The 18,470-nt window shown below is 39.9% G+C and overlaps 1 protein-coding gene across 2 annotated transcripts in view; it reads right to left on the minus strand.

Annotated features, from left to right (window-relative positions):
* Nucleotides 1–18,470, minus strand: part of SMC1B (structural maintenance of chromosomes 1B) — a 69,396-nt gene that overhangs the window by 9,244 nt on the left and 41,682 nt on the right. For both annotated transcript variants that reach the window (XM_024240058.2, XM_054543801.1), the window contains exons 14-21: nt 18,009–18,125; nt 16,436–16,542; nt 9,359–9,500; nt 8,310–8,455; nt 6,228–6,381; nt 5,120–5,218; nt 1,379–1,535; nt 411–565 (exon numbers count right to left, since the gene is read on the minus strand). In XM_024240058.2, coding sequence (XP_024095826.2) covers nt 411–565; nt 1,379–1,535; nt 5,120–5,218; nt 6,228–6,381; nt 8,310–8,455; nt 9,359–9,500; nt 16,436–16,542; nt 18,009–18,125 — 1,077 coding nt within the window. The remainder of the gene's footprint in view (nt 1–410; nt 566–1,378; nt 1,536–5,119; nt 5,219–6,227; nt 6,382–8,309; nt 8,456–9,358; nt 9,501–16,435; nt 16,543–18,008; nt 18,126–18,470) is intronic.

Genomic DNA, 18,470 nt, shown 5'->3' on the forward strand with positions numbered 1-18,470 from the left:
TTTTGTTACTCTGGTCAACTCCACAGATGAACCATCTTCCCAGGATCCTCTATTATTCCACATTTACCACAGAAACCAACAGTTCTATAAAATCAAATTAATACCAGACTACAGAATTTTGGAACTAAAAGAGAATTTGGAAACAAAATGATTTAGTCCATTTATTTTTCAGATGAAGAAACAGACCCAAAGAGGTTTTGACTTGTCCACACTGAACAGTGTGGAGTGAATGGGATCTACAATGCAGGTCATTAGATAACCACTCTTCATGAACTGACTTTGCCCCATGAGTGAGTTGCTCAAATAATGTGGCAGTGGTTATTTCTCAACAAACAAACAAACAAACAAACAAAAAACCACCACCAGTAACACAGAATTCTCACTAGTATTTGAGGATGAAAGATACATACTTGCGCGCTGTTGTTTCTGCAGAGCTTCTTGTAGATTTGATCAATTGAGATTGAGACATGCTCAAAACAGTGGGTGAAAAGATCGTATCTCCTTTTTTTCACTTGTTCGAACTCTTGCCTACACATTCTGGCTTCCTTTCTGCTGGCCTCAAAAGCTAAGAGAGAATCAATGTTCTTTATTTTAGAGACCACTGAGGAGGTTCTTTTACTTAGACTGTAAAGCATAAAATATTTTTAAAATTGGATTTGAGTTTGGATCTCTTGAGTAAAGGTACCTTCAAAATACCTAAACTATTATTAATTCCAAGAAAATAGCTCTTAGAATTCATGAGCCTCTTTTCTAGTAAGGCTAATTGCTAAATAATATTGACAAGTTCTGATAGGGTATGTATGTATGTATGTATGTATTTATTTATTTAGAGACGGAGTCTTGTTCTGTTGCTCAGGCTGGAGCTCAGTGGCGTGATCTCGGCTCACTGCAACCTCCACCTCCCAGGTTCAAGCGATTCTCCTGCCTCAGCCTACCGAGTAGCTGGGACTACAGGTGTGTGCCACCACACCCAACTAATTTTTGTATTTTTAGTAGACATGGGGTTTTACCATGTTGACCAGGCTGGTCTTGAACTCCTGACCTCAGGTGATCCGCCCACCTCAGCCTCCCAAAGTGCTGGGATTACAGGCGTGAGCTACTGTGCCCGGCCTGATAAGAGTATTTATTATGTCAATTTTGTTGGTATGAAAAAAATACATGTGTTTTAAAATCACCAATAAACCTGGTTTTAAATTAAAGCAAAACATTTCAAAAAGGAAACAATTAATGATTCAGTATTAAAAGCACACATTAATATAAGACCACAGAGCAAAAAATCTATAACAAAAAGGGACAACAAAGGGGGATTGTTGGCAAATGTTATAGCAATCAAAACACCCATGAACATAATCTTGTTAGTGACTACACTCAATTTTACCATCTGTGGATTCTTGAAACTTGTCTCTGACAGTCTTTAAGTTCTCCATTGCTCGTAGGTTTGGGGCTGCTGTTTTCAATAAGATATCTTCCTGGGATGCTACTTGCTGCAATAAGAGTCTAAGGTGGGCCTCGATTTCTTGATCAGACTGTAGAGCCTATTATGGGCAAAGAACAACACTGACTGGCATGGCATGTCTTTTACATCCAGCAAGATAGTGTGCGTGTGTGGGGCCCTTCACCATCTGGACCCCCCAGGTCCCTATGCATCCATTCCTTCTCTCCCCAAAGCCCTCTCTGAGCCTGGAGGTGCAGTCCTGCTGCAATATTTGTAGCTTCCTGAGTCGGCAGTGCTCTTTTCTTTGAACACATTTCAGCTCATTTTTTAATCTGGGTAAAAACCAACAATTTATACTTCACCTTCATTTATTTAAAAATATTCATAATCTACTATGTATTATACTGAGGATTCAATGATGGAAGCTATTCAGTCTTTGCCTTTAAAGACTTACAGGGAAGTCAGACATATAAACTGGATTAAAAATTTTTTGTGAGAGACAGGTCTCACTCTGTTGCTCAGGCTGGTCTCGAGCTCCTGACCTCAAGCAAGCCTCCCACTTCAGCCTCCTGAGTAGCTGGGACTTAAACCAGCTTTTACAGCGAGGTGAAAAGACTTCTAATAGGGCAAGCATAGGTACTACGGGGCAGGGAGAGGGGATCCAATCCAGCTAGACAGGTTAACACTTAAACCTGACACAAGTGATGAGTAGAAGAGAAAAAGTGGCCATGCCCTTTCAGAAGCTTTTTTTGCCACAAATACAATCAGAGTACAAAAAGTAGGCTGTGTGTGGTGGCTCATGCCTGTAATCCCAGCACTTTGGGAGGCCAAAGCGTGTGGATCACTTGAGGTCAAGAGTTCAAGACCAGCCTGACCAACATGGTGAAACCCCACCTCTACTAAAAATACAAAAATTAGCTGGGCATGGTGGCGGACGCCTGTAGTCTCAGCTACTTGGGAGGCTGAGGCAGGAGAATCGCTTGAACCCGGGAGGTGGAGGTTGCAGTGAGCCGAGATTGCGCCATTGCACTCCAGCCTGGGCGACAGAGCAAGATTCTGTCTCAAAAACAAAACAAAAAAAAGTCTAACAAAATATATTAACAACATATGAACTGAAAAGATGTGGTGGATATTGCTACTCAGCATCTGTTCTCCATTTTTTTTGTAATGCAGCACATGCTTTTGACCAGGTAGATCCACTTCTCCCTCCTGGACCCCATGTACGTAGACTTAGAGGCAGGGCCTGCTTAGTCTAAGGTAAAGTCCACCATCCTCCTCCCTCTACAGTGATTGGTTCAGCAATGAATATGTGACCCCATTCAGGCAACTGTGATGAGGGGACAATTGCTGGGGCTTTGTAGGTAAAACCTTTCTTCAATTTTAGAACAGCATGTAAACCAAAGAGTATCTGAGACAGGTCTCAATCAATGTAGTTTATTTTACCAAGGTTAAGGACTTGCCCCAGAGAGAAGTCTGTGCCTTTCTCCAAAGCTGATTTTGAGGGCTTTGATATTTAAAGGGGAAAAGCAGGCAGGAGCAAGAGGAAGTATATGGTCACATCACTGAATCCATATATCGCAAGAGAAAAGGAGTAGGCAGGAAACAGTCAATTATGTATTCATCTCATGCTCAGTAAATCAGCACTTAACCATAAGATGAGAAACCATAAATATATCCCCAAAGAGTTGCTACCTGGGGAGATACTTAATTTTTTTTTTTTTTTTTTTTTGAGACAGAGTCTTTCTCTGTCACCCTGGCTGGAGTGCAGTGGCACAATCTTGGCTCACTGCAACCTCCACATCCCAGGCTCAAGCGATTCTCCTGCCTCAGCCTCCTGAGTAGCTGGGATTACAGGCACGTGCCACTGTGCCCGGCTAATTTTTTGTGTGTTTTTAGTGGAGACAGGGTTTCGTCATGTCGGCCAGGCTGGTCTCGAACTCCTGACCTCAGGTGATCTGCCCATGTCAGCCTCCCAAAGTGCTGGGATTACAGGCGTGAGCCACCACGCCTGGCCTGATACTTAATATTTTGTATGTAGCTCTCTGCTTAGGAACAAAAGGAAAGGCAGTTTTTTGCATGACTCAGCTTTCAGCCTAATTTCTTCATCTTGGTATAGTGAATTGGGGTCCAAGTTTTCATTTTCCTTTCACTAGCACCACTGCAAAAGACAGCTTCTTTCATCTCTGAAGGTTGTAGCTGTGTGGCTGGAAAGCCAAGAATAGCTGCGCTCATGTTGCATTCAGGAGAGAAGCAGCTTCAGAATGAAGCCAACACCCAAAGAAATGTATGGCTACAGGGATGACTGGGAAACAGAGCCAGAGCTGCTCAATTAAAGGCACTAAATTAAGTTAAATTAAAGCTGGATTCCAGGTCTGTGCTCTGCAGCTGGGAAGGGTGTGCCACACCATCACCTACAATCCTGAGAGAGGCCTATGTCTACTAAGGGTACTGCAGTGGGATGCCAGCAAGCAAATTTGGGATGCTGGAGTAAGTAGTTGGTTACTTTTGTTTATTGAAGGACTTCTCAAAAACATTAATATCCATTATGAATCTCTTCTCTTCCCTTCCCAAGAAGGGAAAAGACTTTCTCAAAAAGTAACCACAGAAACTTTTCTTCTTTGGCTAGACATTTCATGATACCAGTGTTCTACACAACACAGTCTGAAATGCTGACATAAACATTTTTTAAAGTAACCAATACATTTACTGCTATTTTGTGATAACATGAGACAATAAATATATATTTGGTTTTTATCCCAGTTCTAGGCACAGCACACCAAAAACCTTTGCAATTTCCTGAGTGGTAGGAGTGGGAAGGGCATCTTTTATTATTCATGATAAGCCCCTTTCAATCATACCTAATGAGCTGACTGTTGGAGGATGGGGACTATTCCAAGAGGAACCAACCAGGTGATTGGAGGGCTGGAACCTTCATCCCCTCTTCTCTAAGGAGGTGGGGGAGAAAGGCTGAAGATTGAGTCCGGATCACCAATTGCCCATGATTTATCAATCATGTATGTAATGAAGCTCCCATAAGAATCCCTAAACAGTGGGTTGTGAAGAGCTTCCAGGTTGGTGACCACACAAGAGATGCTGGGAGGGTGACACGCCCGGAGAAGGTGTGAGAGAGGGCATGGACCCTTTCTCATACCTAGTCCTATGCATCTCATCCATTTGGCTGTTCCATGAGTTGTAGCCTTTAAAAATGAACTGGTTAATGTAAATAAAGTATTTCCCTGAGTTCTATGAGCCATTCTAGCATATTATCAAATCTGTGGAAGGAGTTGTGAAAACTCCTGATTTACAACCAACTGGCCATGAGTCTGGGAGGCCTGGACTTGTGATTGGTATCTGAAGAGTGGCCAGGCTTGTGGGACTGAGCCATCACTTTGTGGGATCTGATGCTAACTCCAGGTAGACAGTGTCAGAATTGAACTGAATTGTGGAACACCCACTTGGTATTCAAAGAATTAGAGAATTGCTTGGTGTGGGAGAGACCCACAATTTGTGTCAGAAGTTTCATGATTACAGTGTTTTTCCTTTGTATATTTCTTCCAAAACCATTAGGAAATCTTTAAAAAAAAAAAACAAACAAACTTAATTCTATCATCCAAAAATGATTCTGTTAAGATTTAAATATTCCATATTACTGTGAGTGATAAACAACAGAAAGCTTTCCATTACCTTCAAATCCTCGTTTAGAGAGCTGTAGTCTATTTCAAAGGCTTCTTCTTTTTCATAGATATCAATTGTTGCCTGCGTACTTTCTGCTTCAGTTCCCATCTGAAAAATACGTGAACACATACATTTGTTGATGAAGTTTGTTGTCTTATATGGGAGTGGTTCATGGCACTCCAAAAACAATTACAATAGTAACATCAAAGATCACTTATACAGATCACCTTAACAGATATACAATAATAAAAAAGTTTGAAAGATTTCGAGAATTATCAAAATGTGACACAGAGACACAGAAAAGTGAGCACATGCTGTTGGAAAAATGGTACCAAGAGACTTTCTCAGCATGGGCTTACCACAAACCTTCAATCTGTAAAACAAAAACAAAAACAAAAAAACCCCTGCAAGATCTGTGAAGTAGAATAAAACGAGGCATGCATGTATATGGGAGGATGTGCATAGGACATATACCAAAACTATGCCATTTTAGATAAGAGACTTTGGCATCCTCGGATTTTTATATACATGGGGGATCCTGGAACCATCCCTGTGGATATCAAGCAATGATTGTACTTCCAGCCAATCTAAAGTGTCCTGTATAATCCAAATGTGGTGAAAAAGAAAGACAAAAGGCCAACAGGGAAATGTTAGTGAGCCTTGGTTTTATCCTGTGATTTCTCTGGTGTCCATTCTTGCCTCCTCCTGTTCTGTCACCACCTGGAGATACTCAGTAGGGCACGTTTCTTCTGAGAAGGACCTCAATACAACTCTTGGAGAAGGTGCAGAGCAAGAACCACCCCTGCACATGATGTAAAATGTTTTGAGAGTGCAGGGAACCGCTGCATACTGCCTGTGGCTCATTGTGCAAAAACATTCTTAACTCCAACAACTTTAATTGTCTGATTTCTCTTGGGTATCTAATATGTAGGTAAGAAACATGGGTTCATCCCGTGGCCCTAGTCCTCTGAGATGAGAGTCATTTTGTCCTTTTTCCCTCCTACGAGATGTCTTCACCACCCCTAAAGGGGCTACAGAGCAAGAGAAAGAATAAGCAAAGGGCAATGCATTAAGTTCCACACAACGGCACATATTTTAGAGTCATTTGCTAGTATACCTCCACTTCAATGATGTCATCCAGTGACCCCGACAAAAGGATTATCTCAATGTCTTGCACTTTGCAATCAAGCAGCAAGTTATGCTTCTCTAATCGTTTCTGTTCCAGAGAAGTTTGAATAATTACAACTTCTTTTTGCAATTTCCCCACTTCCCTGTAATTACACAGATATGAAAAAGTAATTTTACTCATTATGTAACACTGCACCAAGGAAGAAAAATGTATGCTATAAACTTGTATGAGAAAAGCATTATTTATTCCTGTGAGTGCTGTTAAGTTCTAGAATCCTCTCATTGATGCTTGTAATTTAATTGTTAACACTCCTGAGAAAGGTCATGAATATACTCAGTTAATCTAAGGGAGCATCTTCCACTAATAAATGTTACTGATTTAATCAAGGTTACCAAAAACAGTGCTTTCCTAGTTACTTTATTTTTAAATCTGTATAATTTTTCAAGCTCCAATTCTCACTCAAATATAAGCTCTACATTTTAGACCTCAAACCAAGATAAATAGTCTCTTAGCAAAAGAAATCCCTTGCCAGGTAAGTCACATACACTTAATAATCTGGTTTCCTTGCTACCACCACCACTAATGTAGTAATGCTTCTATCTGAAAATGAGGGCTTGGGTTTTACTAATTGAAATGATGTGGGATTTTTAAAGGAAACTGGAAAGAGGACCAAAAGAAAATGGAAAAAAAAAAAAAAAAGAAGAAAGTAAGAACTATGTGTTTTTCAAGAATATGAAGGGAAAAAGAAAGTATTCTGTTTGGGCTGAGTGTGGTGGCTCATGCCTGTAATCCAGCACTTTGGAAGGCCAAGGGAATAGGATCATTTAAGCCCAGAAGTTTGAGACCAACATAATGAGACCTCATCTCTTAAAAAAAAAAAATGGAAGAATGTGTTCTATTTACACAAAATACAAGAGTTTTAAAAAAGCAAGAGTAAATGGACTTTAATTCCACTCCAAAATCTTAGACAAAGAACTTTCTGGCTGTATCTTGAAACACTGAAGGTCTTCGAACAGTGAGAAAAACTGTGAAATGCCAAAAGGCTTAGCAAAAACAGAGAATTAATTTTGTCTAATCACTCATGGTTATGTAAATCATGATGCATGACAGGAAAGCAGGTGTCATTTTGGTACAGGCCAGTCAATTCAAATTGTCGTTGCCATCATCATGGCAAACACACAAGCTAATCTTGTGCCAGGTACTTTTTTGGTTTTTTTTTTTGAGACAGAGTTTCACTCTTGTTGCCCAGGCTGGAGTACAATGGCACTCTAAGTGCATATGAATATTAACATATGTAATACTTACAACGATTCTGTGAGGTAGGCACTATTACTATCTCCATTACTGATGAGGAAATTAAGGTATCATATGTAAACAGCAAAGCTGGGATATGAAACCAGAAATTGTGGCTCCAAATTCTATCTCCTTACCCTCTGTGCTATCTTGCACAGACTAGAGGGAATCTCTGTACCACAGAAAGACACCAATGTCAAGGGAGAATTAGGGTAAGGGACTCTATACAGGTTCATGTTTTCATCTAACAAAAAGAAGTATTTGCTCTAGGCCAGAAGCAGTGGCTCACGCCTGTAATCCCAGCACTTTGGGAGGCTGAGGTGAGCAGATCACTTAAGGTCAGGAGTTCGAGACCAGCCTGGCCAACATGGTAAAACCCTGTCTCTACTAAAAGAGAAACACACACACACACACACACTAGCTGGGCATGGTGGTGTGCTCCTGTAGTCCCAGCTACTTGGGAGACTAAGGCAGGAGAATCATTTGAACCCGGGAAGCAAAGGTTGCAGTAAGCTGAGATCATGCCACTGTCCAGCCTGGGCAACAAAGGGAGACTCCGTCTGAAGAAAAAACAAAACACTATTTGCTCTAAACAACTAACCACTTCTCCTGGTTGAGAATGTTTGAAAAAAATTAGAATGTTTGAAGGGTGTCATGTGAGACCAAGAGCAACAAAGGGCACGTATTCAAATGCAACTCATTTCATACATTTCAGACAGTTAGTGTCCATGTTTAAAACTCTGACTAGGTCTTTCAAACTGATGAAGTCTTAATTACCTATCAACAGCCAGAAACTTCTTCCGTTCCTCTTCAATTTGAGTTTGAACTTTCTCGGCATTGGAGTTCTGAGTGATACGTATGTCCTTAAGTTGCTGCTGCTTTGCCATGAGCTCATTCACTGTCTGCAGACAGTTTTCTTCAGCCTGAACAGAGAGGATTTGCATTGTAGATTTACTATATTTTATATTAATAAGGTACTTCTATGTTCTTATCAATAACACCAAACCAATTATCCCGAGATGAACCTTCTCACCCTGTGTGCTACTTGACCCTCCATCATGGACTGTGACTCACATTCTATACTTTTTAGAAACTGGTGATCATTACCTGCCTTTATCCTTCATTTTGTTTTTGTTTTTTGTCCTTATTTTGGATTCATTCCTCAGCTCACTGACTTCTGTTCCCATTCTCCAATGACAGTGTTTTTGCTATCATGATCTCTAACTGGCAATTAAACATTTTCCAGACTTTTATGTTTTTGACAGCCTTGATCATTTCCTCCTTCCTGAAACTCGGGGGCTTCTGTGATACCACCTCTTCTGGCTCTCCTCATAAGCTAAGTGACCACCTTCCAGATCCCATCGCTGCTCCACTGCTCTTCACTGCCTACCTCCCTGCTAGGGAGTCTCAACCATTCTCATGTGGTTTCAGTTTACTCCCATAAACCAGCAACTCCCAAATCTGTATCTTCAGCCTAGACTTCTCCCATTGTCTACTCTTTAACAGCCTGCTGGAAATTGCCATCTAGACATTACATAGGCAACTCAAGCTCTACAAGTCCAGAATTTTCTCTCCTTAACCTGCTGCTCTCATTCACCAATCACCCCAGTTAGAACTAAGGAGTCATCTGTGACATCCCCTTGCCCTTCCTCCCATGTTGACATCCAGTAATTCATAAAGCTCTGCTGATTTTACTTTAAGTATTTCTTAAATCTGTCCCCAACCCCTTCACTAACAGGACCCTTCAGGATCTCACAAAAGGTTTACTACATGAAGGAAGTCATAATTTCAATGAAGAGGCACTTCAGCTACCCATTATTAATTACCTTCTTTAGGTGATCAATATCTTCACTACCTTTCTGGATAGTTTCTTTTAATGTGTTGATCTTATTCAGTTTCTTCTTAAGCTGATTGCGACTATACTCAAGTTGAATATTAAGCCGAGTTTTTTGTTTTTCAAATTCTAATCTAGTATAATAAAGTCAAGCATTACAAGTGTAAACAGAAAACTTTGATTCCTTCTTAACTTTTTCTTATGGGAAATTTCAAACAAATATAAAAGTAAAAGGAATACTATAATGAACCCCCAAGTAGCTGTCACCCAACTTAATAATTATCAATTCATGGTCATTCTTGTTTCATCTATAACTCCACTAATTGCCCCTCACACCACTGGCTTATTTGAAGCAAGTTCTAGACGTGATGTAATTTCACCTGTAAGCATTTTTGTATGTATCTCTAGAAGTGAAATGACTTTTAACTCATAACCATAAAGTATTATGGCTAAAATATAATTCATTAATACCAAATTGCTGTCATTGCCAAATTTCCTTTTTAAAAATTTTCTTTTAGTCTGGGCGCAGTGGCTCATGCCTGTAATCCCAGCATTTTGGGAGGCCAAGGTGGCAGATCACTTGAGGTCAGGAGTTCGAGACCAGCCTGGCCAACATGGTGAAACCCCACCTGTACTAAAAATACAACAATTAGCCAGGCTTGGTGGCGTGTACCTGCAGTCCCAGCTAATCAGTAAGCTGAGGTGGTAAGAACTGCTTGAACCCGGGAGGCGGAGGTTGCAGCGAGTTGAGATCACACCACTGCACTCCAGCCTGGGTGACAAAGTGAGACTCCATCTCAAAAAAACAAAAGCAGAAACAAAAAAACTTCTTTAAAAAAAAAAGAAAAATTGGTTGTTTGAATCAGTATCCACACATTGCATATGGATGATGTGTTTCTTAAATCTTTTATAATCTACAGATTTCCTCTCCTCTTTTTCTTTATGTGTTTATTCTTATTATTTAGTCTTTTCAAATAACTTTTTTTTTTTTTGAGACGGAGTCTCACTCTGTTGCTCAGGCTGGAATGCAGTGATGCGATCTCAGCTCACTGCAACCTCCGCCCCCTGGGTTCAAACAATTCTCCTGCCTCAGCCTTCCTAGTAGCTGGGATTACAGGTGTGTGCTACCATGCCCGGCTAATTTTTGTATTTTTAATAGAGACAGGGTTTCGCCATGTTGACCAGGCTGGTCTCGAACTCCTGACCTCAAGTGATCCACCTGCCTCTGCCTCCCAAAGTGCTGGAATTACAGGCGTGAGCCACTGTGCCTGGCCCAAATAACTATTCTTATATAAACACCAAACTTGGGAACTTTCATTCCTACTTTGCCAGCTTCATATGCTCCTCATAAAGAATTCCATTGTCAACTGTAGCTCATCCTTTCCATGCTCACCCTGCCCCTCCACACACCCTGCTAACAGAATCATTTGTTCAAGAAACATTTTTAAGTACTAACAGCTATTGTGCTAGATGCTGCTAATACAAAAACAACTATAACAATTAAAACATTAAAAACTATTTAATGAGAGGTTACTATATACCTGACACTTATAAAAGTTTTTACATGAATTAACTTACAAGTTGTAAAACTCTACTAGGTCAGTAATATTATCATCTTTATTTAACAGATGAGAAGACCAAGGAACAGAGAGTTAAGCAACTTGCCCAAGGCTACCCACTTAGTGGTAGAGCCAGGGATGACACACTCAGACAGGGGGACAACGGAATCCCTGCTCTTAATCCGCGACCACACTGCCTGTAGGAGAGGTTAAGAAATTTATTTGTGCCGCAGGAGGCAGACATACAGATGATGTAGAAGTGGGACGCTTCTTCACTTGGCTTTGGGGTGTCACATTACCCTGGCTTTCCTTTCCCCCAACTAGCTGCTCTTTTAATGGTTCTTTCTCATCTCTTCAACTTGCTAACATCTTGTAGGATCTCTTTTCCTTTCTTTTTTTTTTTTTTTTTTTTTTTTGAGATGGAGTCTCGCTCTGTTGCCCAGGCTGGAGTGCAGTGGCACGATCTCGGCTCACTACAAGCTCCGCTTCCCGGGTTCATGCCATTCTGCTGCCTCAGCCTCCCAAGTAGCTAGGACTACAGGCACCTGCCACCACACCCGGCTAATTTTTTGCATTTTTAGTTGAGACAGGGTTTCACCGTGTTAGCCAGGATGGTCTTGATCGCCTGACCTCGTGATCCGCCCACGTTAGCCTCCCAAAGTGATGGGATTACAGGCGTGAGCCACCACACCCGGCCGGATCTCTTCTCCTTTCTATCCACATTCATTCCATTGTTGCTCTTGTGTAGTTACATGACTTCAAGTGCCATTTATATACGGACATTCCCAAAATTTATACCTCTAGCCTGGGCCTCTCCTTTGAACTCCTAACTTGTGTATTCAGCTACCCATTCTATACCTCTAATTGGATATCACAGACATCTCAAACTCAGTACCTACAATACACAGTGAATAAGCTACTAGAAGCAACAGAGGATTTATTAAAGTTACTAGATGTTAGATCAATCTAAAATTTGAGATTAGGCTGAGCATGGTGGCTCACACCTGTAATCTCGGGCACTTTGGAAGGCTGAGGTGGGCAGATCGCTTGATCCCAGGAATTGAAGACCAGCCTGGGCAACATGGCAAAACCCCATCTCTACAAAAAATACAAAAATTAGCTGGGCATGTTGGCACACACCTGTGGTCCCAGCTACTTGGGAGGCTGAGGTGGGAAGATCACTTGAGCCCAGGAGGCAGAGGTTGCAGTGAGCCAAGATTATGCCACTGCACTCCAGCCTGGGTGACAGAGTGAGACCCTGAATTAATAATGATAAAATAAAATTTGAGATTATTTTTCTACACTAGTAGAAACCAACTAGCAAAAGCATCATAAAAACACACACTATTCACAAGAAAAAAATAAACCCTATAATTATCTAGAAATTAATAAGAAAACATAGATCTCTATGGGAAAAAAAACTCCAAAATTCTAATAAAGGATATAGATGATTAGAATAAATGGAAAGACATTCTATGTTTTTAGATGGGATGACAATATTTTGAAGGTATCAATTCTCCACAAATCTATCAATCCAATGCAATCTCAACTAGAATTCCATTTTGATTGTTTTTTGGGTTTTTTTTTTTTTTTTTTTTTGAGACAGAGTCTCCCTCTGTCACCTAGGCTGGAATCTGGTGGAACAATCTTGGCTCACTGCAACTTCTGCCTCCCAGGTTCAAGCAATTCTCTTGCCTCAACCTCCTGAGTAGCTGGGACTACAGGCATGTGCCACCACGCCCAGCTAATTTTTGTATTTTTAGTAGAAATGATGTTTCACCATGTTACCCAGGCTGGTCTCAAACTCCTGAGCTCAGGTGATCTGCCTGCCTCGAGCTCCCAAATTGTTAGGATTACAGGTGTCAGCTACCGTGTCCAGCCTCCAGTTGGATTTTTGTGAGAACTTCAATAAACATTGTAATAGGCAGAATTATTTAGAAAGCAAGTCTAAATAAGAGGTCCAGGCTAGAGATACAAATTTTGGGAATGTCAGTATATAAATGTTACTTAAAGTCATATAACTAGACAAGTTCAAAGTTTACCTCAGAAGAAGAAATATGACAAGGTTAAAGAGGGGGCATTTTATGATGATGAATTAATTCATCAAAAAGACAGTGATCCCAAATATGTATGCACCTAATAACAAGGCTTGAAAATACATTAAGTAAAATCTGGCTAGGCGTGGTGGCTCACACCTGTAATCCCAGCACTTTGGGAGGCCGAGGTGCATGGATCACCTGAGGTCAGGAGTTTGAGACTAGCCTGGCCAACATGGCAAAACTCCAAAAAACTAAGTGCTGGGATTACATGCATAAGCCACTGCACTCAGCCACAAATAATTCTTAGATTTGCTCTTGAGATACTTTTCCATATCTTGTAGGCATTCTTCATTCCTTTCATTCTTTTTTTCTCTTGTCTTTTCCGTAGCCTATCTTCAAGCTTACTGATTGTTTCCTCTGCTTGATCCATTCTGCTGTTGACAGCCTCTAAGGAATTTTTCAGTTCAGCAAATGTATTTATCAGTTCCAGCATTTCAATCTCTTTGTTAAGCTTCTCTGATAAATTTCTGAGTTGCTTTTCTGTTATTTTGGAGATCACCAAGTTTCCTTAAAACTTCTACTTTAAGTTCTTGATCAGAGAGCTTGCCTACTAGTCTCACTAGGCTCAGTTACTGGCTCCTTGCTTTGTCTGTTTTGGGAGGTCATGGTTCCCCATTTGCTATCGTTTCTTCTGGATGTACATCTATCTCTTCACATTAAAGGATTATCTCTGTCTGGCTTGTTTTTGTTTTTTTATTTGGTATGTTTGCTTAGAAATTTCTTTGCAGTATACCTGTTGGGTACCTTTTCTTTTTTCCCCTCTGATAGGCTCACTGCCTGCTTTTTGGCACCAGGTGATGCCTTAAGCTCAGGTTTGCTTCAGCTCCAGCAAACTTTGGAGCGTTGCCTATCTTGCATGGGAGAGGTCCTAAAGGGGATATCCTGACAGTTTGGGAAGGCTGGCTACAGGCCGGTGCCCAGGGGACATATGGAACCTACCTCTGTGTGGTGCTGCTGAACAGCCACTCTAATTTGGTGTCTCCTTTGACCAAGTTACACAGCAGAGCTTCCTGGACTGGGGATGCTAGTCCTGCTTCACTGCTTTGTCTGTCGGTCCTCAGGAACTTTTCTTCCTTCAGTGATACTTCCTATGGGCTGAGGCAGGGACAGGCCCCTTGCCAGGGAACCCAAGATGGTGAGGAAGCTGGTTGTCCACCTTGATCTCACTCTTTCCAGGGTAGTAACCATGAGTCAGGGGAAATTTTTCTGCACACTTGGTGCCTGACATATTGGGAGAAGGGCACCACAGATATAAGTCCAACTATCTTACTGTCTGCAAGATTTTTTACTTCTCTGTGGCTTCAGGAACTGTCTCATTCTTGTTTTTGAATTCTGAGATATTGCTGGTGACAATCTCAGCACTGTATATTTGTTTTTGGTTTTCTCTGGGAAGCAGTGAAGCCAGCTTGATTCTATTCTGACATTTTGGTGACGTCACTGCCGAATTTGTATACTTTATTTTTCTTGTCTAACTTTATTGACTAGTATCTCTAGAATAATATTAGATAATAGTGATACTGAGTATCTCTAATTTCTGACATTACTAGGAAGTGAAACCATGAAACCACAATGCTGATTTCTCAGATGTATTTTTTCATATCATAGGTATCTTAACTATTCACATCTTAAGAATATTCAATCAAGAATAAATGCTGAATTTTGTCAAGTGTTTTTTCATCATCCTTAGAGTTGATCATATGATTTTTTCTTAATATGGTGAATTAAACAATAGATTTCCTGATACAGAACCATCCTTATAGTTCTGATATAAAGCCCACTAGATAACGGTACATTATTTTGTTGTTGTACTGCTGATTTGTATTTAACCTTGTTTTACTTGGTTATTTATAGGTGAGATTGATTTACAGTTTCTTATTGTATGTATACTTTTTTGAATTTTGGAATCAGTAATATGTTCCTTTTATAAAAAGATGCATTTTTTCCTCTTCTACATTCTGAAACAGTTTTGTTTTTTTTTTTCCTGAGATCGAGTCTCGCTCTGTCACCCAGGCTGGAGTGCACTGGCATGATCTCGGCTCACTGCAATTTCTGCCTCCTGGGTTCAAGCAATTCTCTGCCTCAGCCTCCAAAGGAGCTGGGATTATAGGCACCCACCACCACGCCTGGCTAATTTTTGTATTTTTAGTAGTGATGGGGTTTTACCATCTTGGCCAGGCTGGTCTTGAACTCCTGACCTCGTGACCCACCTGCCTCGGTCGGCCTTCCAAAGTGTTGGGATTACAGGCATGAGCCACCACACCCGGCCTGAAACAATTTTAATATTGAACATCTGTTTAGACATTAAACACTGAAGTTACATGTGCCTTTAAAGTTTGCTGAGATCATTCACATGTGAAGCTATCTATACCTGGTGTATTTGGCAATGGGGTGGGTAGGAAGCCTTTTTACTTTATCTTCCTATTGTAACTTGCCATCTTAGATTTTTCTATCTTGTTTGAGATAATTTTTGGTAATATATTATTTCTTGAAAATTACCACTTACTAACTACATATATGAATATTTACAGACAAGCAAATTATTGTCTTATCTTTTTTTTTTTTTTTTTTTTTTTTTTTTTGAGATGGAATCTTGCTCTGTCGCCCAGGCTGGAGTGCAGTGGCACGATCTCGGCTCACTGCAAGCTCCACCTCCCAGGTTCACGCCATTCTCCTGCCTCAGCCTTCTGAGTAGCTGGGACTACAGGCACCTGCCACCATGCCCAGCTAATTTTTTGTATTTTTAGTAGAGACAGGGTTTCACCGTGTTAGCCAGGATGGTCTCGATCTCCTGAACTCGTGATCTGCCTGCCTTGGCCTCCCAAAGTGCTGGGATTACAGGCGTGAGCCACTGCACCTGGCCTATTGTCTTATTCTTTTAATAACCAGTATACGTGTAATTATGCCCCTATTCTCTTATTTTGTGTATTTATGCTTTCTCTCTTTAAAAAATTATGGAACAAAAAGTTAGATCTCTTTGTAAGAATATAAATTTTTACTAGCTGTTTCTTTTTTTTTTTTGAGATGGAGTCTCGCTCCGTCGTCCAGGCTGGAGTGCAGTGGCACAATTTCCGCTCACTGCAAGCTCCGCCTCCTGGGTTCACACCATTCTCCTGCCTCAGCCTCCCGAGTAGCTGGGACTACAGGCACCTGCCACCACGCCTGGCTAATTTTTATTGTATTTTTAGTAGAGATGGGGTTTCACCATGTTAGCCAAGATGGTCTCGATCTCCTGACCTCGTGATCCGCCTGCCTTGGCTTCCCAAAGTGCTGGGATTACAAGCGTAAGCCACCACGCCCGGCCTAGCTGTTTCTTGATGAAATGAAACTCAGGCATAATTCCTCTAAATTATGAAATAATAACTATTTTTATAAATATGTAAGCTCCTTACCAACATCTTTTTATAAAAATACCTTTTTTGATCAATTTCTTGTTGCCGTTTAACATGTTTGTTCTCAAATTCACGAATATTTTCCACGCCAATTTCTTGACAGAAGTGTTGGAAGATATCATCTTCTACCTTTTAAATTATTTTAAAACAATTGATTTAATAAGCAATTTTAAGAAATATATAATCTTAAATATGTTTTTCCCTCCAAGTTTTTCCTGAATTAGGCCAAAAACTAATCCCACCAAGCATTACTGTATTCTAAGAAGCCAGTACTTTCTGTTCCTTTAATTCCATAAATTAATTTCAAATTTCTTATTAAAAAAACTAAGAAGGATCATAATTGGCCTTATTAAGTGCTTTGGCTTTCAAATTTCTTATTCAGAAAAACTAAGAAAGATCATAATTGGCCTTATTAAGTGCTTTGGCTTTATGAATGTTTAGTATAAAACTGGAAGAATTCCTTTTACTTTAGACCCACCAAAATATTACATTCTACATAAATAAAGGAAAGATTCTTTATGTATGAGTAATACATTAGCACCTTTGCCAGTATAATAACAAGTGGAATGGGGCATAGAATTAAGAATGAAAAAGACTTGGAAAAGCTAGAATGGGGAAATTCAACAAAGTAAAATTTAACCTCAATGTTTTAAAGCTGATTTTATGTATAAATTATAGGATGAGAAAGACCTATTTTAAGAACAGGACATTTAAAAAACTTTCAGATTTTAGTTGAATATACATTAAATATGAATGTGATATGACTGATGCAGTAGTAAGCTACAGTTAGCTTGACTAGATAATCCAAGTCATGAAAAGTTACAGTTATAAACATAAAGACCCACAATATGCTGTACAGACAATATTTTGACATCATGCTCTGTTCAGGGGCATTGATAACATCCAGAGGATGGTTACCAGAGCTGGTCTTAAATCCATGGCAATGTGAAATGAATAAAGAAACTAGGGATATTTAACCTGGAAAAGAGATAACTAATTAGGAAGTAACATAAGTGTGGTTCCAAATCATGTGGTAAACGTCAGGCCTAAAAGCAATGGGTGGAATTAATTGATGGGTGGTGTAACAAATCACTTTCTAAGGATCAGAGATACTCCACAGTGGAACGAATTAAATCAGGAAGTTTCTATCCCTTTATAAGCAGAAGCTAGATGACCAAATTTTTATTGTCCTAGAGCCAAGTACTGTGCCTGACACAGAATAGGTGTTTTAAAAAAAACTACTGAGTAAATAAATAACCTTAAAAGATAAGCTGAATGACAGTTCTTTCCCTCGTGGTATTAGGGAAGTGGGAGAAAAGAATGAGACTATAATTTTCACAATGGGCAAGGAGAGGTTGGAGTGCAGAGGAGAGTAAGCACAGGTCATTGTCTCTTGAGGTGAGCAACAGAGGTTCTCAAAAAACACAAGGAAATTAATTTGGCAAACCAATAAAACTTAGCTTACAACATTGTTGTTTCTGATATGGCACTGTTACCTATCAACCTTTGCTTTAGCATATATTTAAGAAGCTCTGAATCTAGTATCTGGTCTAGAACTACATATACCATTTAGGAATAAATATAACATTCATGACCTTATCTATCTTTTCTTGAAATTCTTTAATTCTTCGTTGTCGTTCCTTGATTCCTTCACTCAACATAATACATTGAGACTCAATATTTAGTAGTTCACTTTGTAGCTGAGATTGTTCCTAATAACAAAAGAGAAAAATTTTTTTAACATGGCTGTTTTAGCTTTATATAGTGAAGCCAAAAATGTGATAGGTATCTTTCAGAATAAAAGAAGAATCTATGAGATAAGATGAATTCACCTGGATAAAAGATTAAATACCACATAAATAATTACAGGACTATAATATAATCTCAATCATGGGATAAAGTATCTAAAAATTGGCCGGGCATGGTGGCTGTAATCTTTGGGAAGCCAAGGTGGGCAGATCACCTGAAGTCAGGAGTTTGAGACCAGCCTGGCCAACATGGTGAAACCCCATCTCTACTAAAAAAATATAAAAATTACATGCCTGTAATCCCAGCTA

The sequence above is a fragment of the Pongo abelii genome, chromosome 23 (assembly GCF_028885655.2).
Source record: "Pongo abelii isolate AG06213 chromosome 23, NHGRI_mPonAbe1-v2.0_pri, whole genome shotgun sequence".
NCBI classification, from domain to species: Eukaryota; Metazoa; Chordata; class Mammalia; order Primates; family Hominidae; genus Pongo; species Pongo abelii.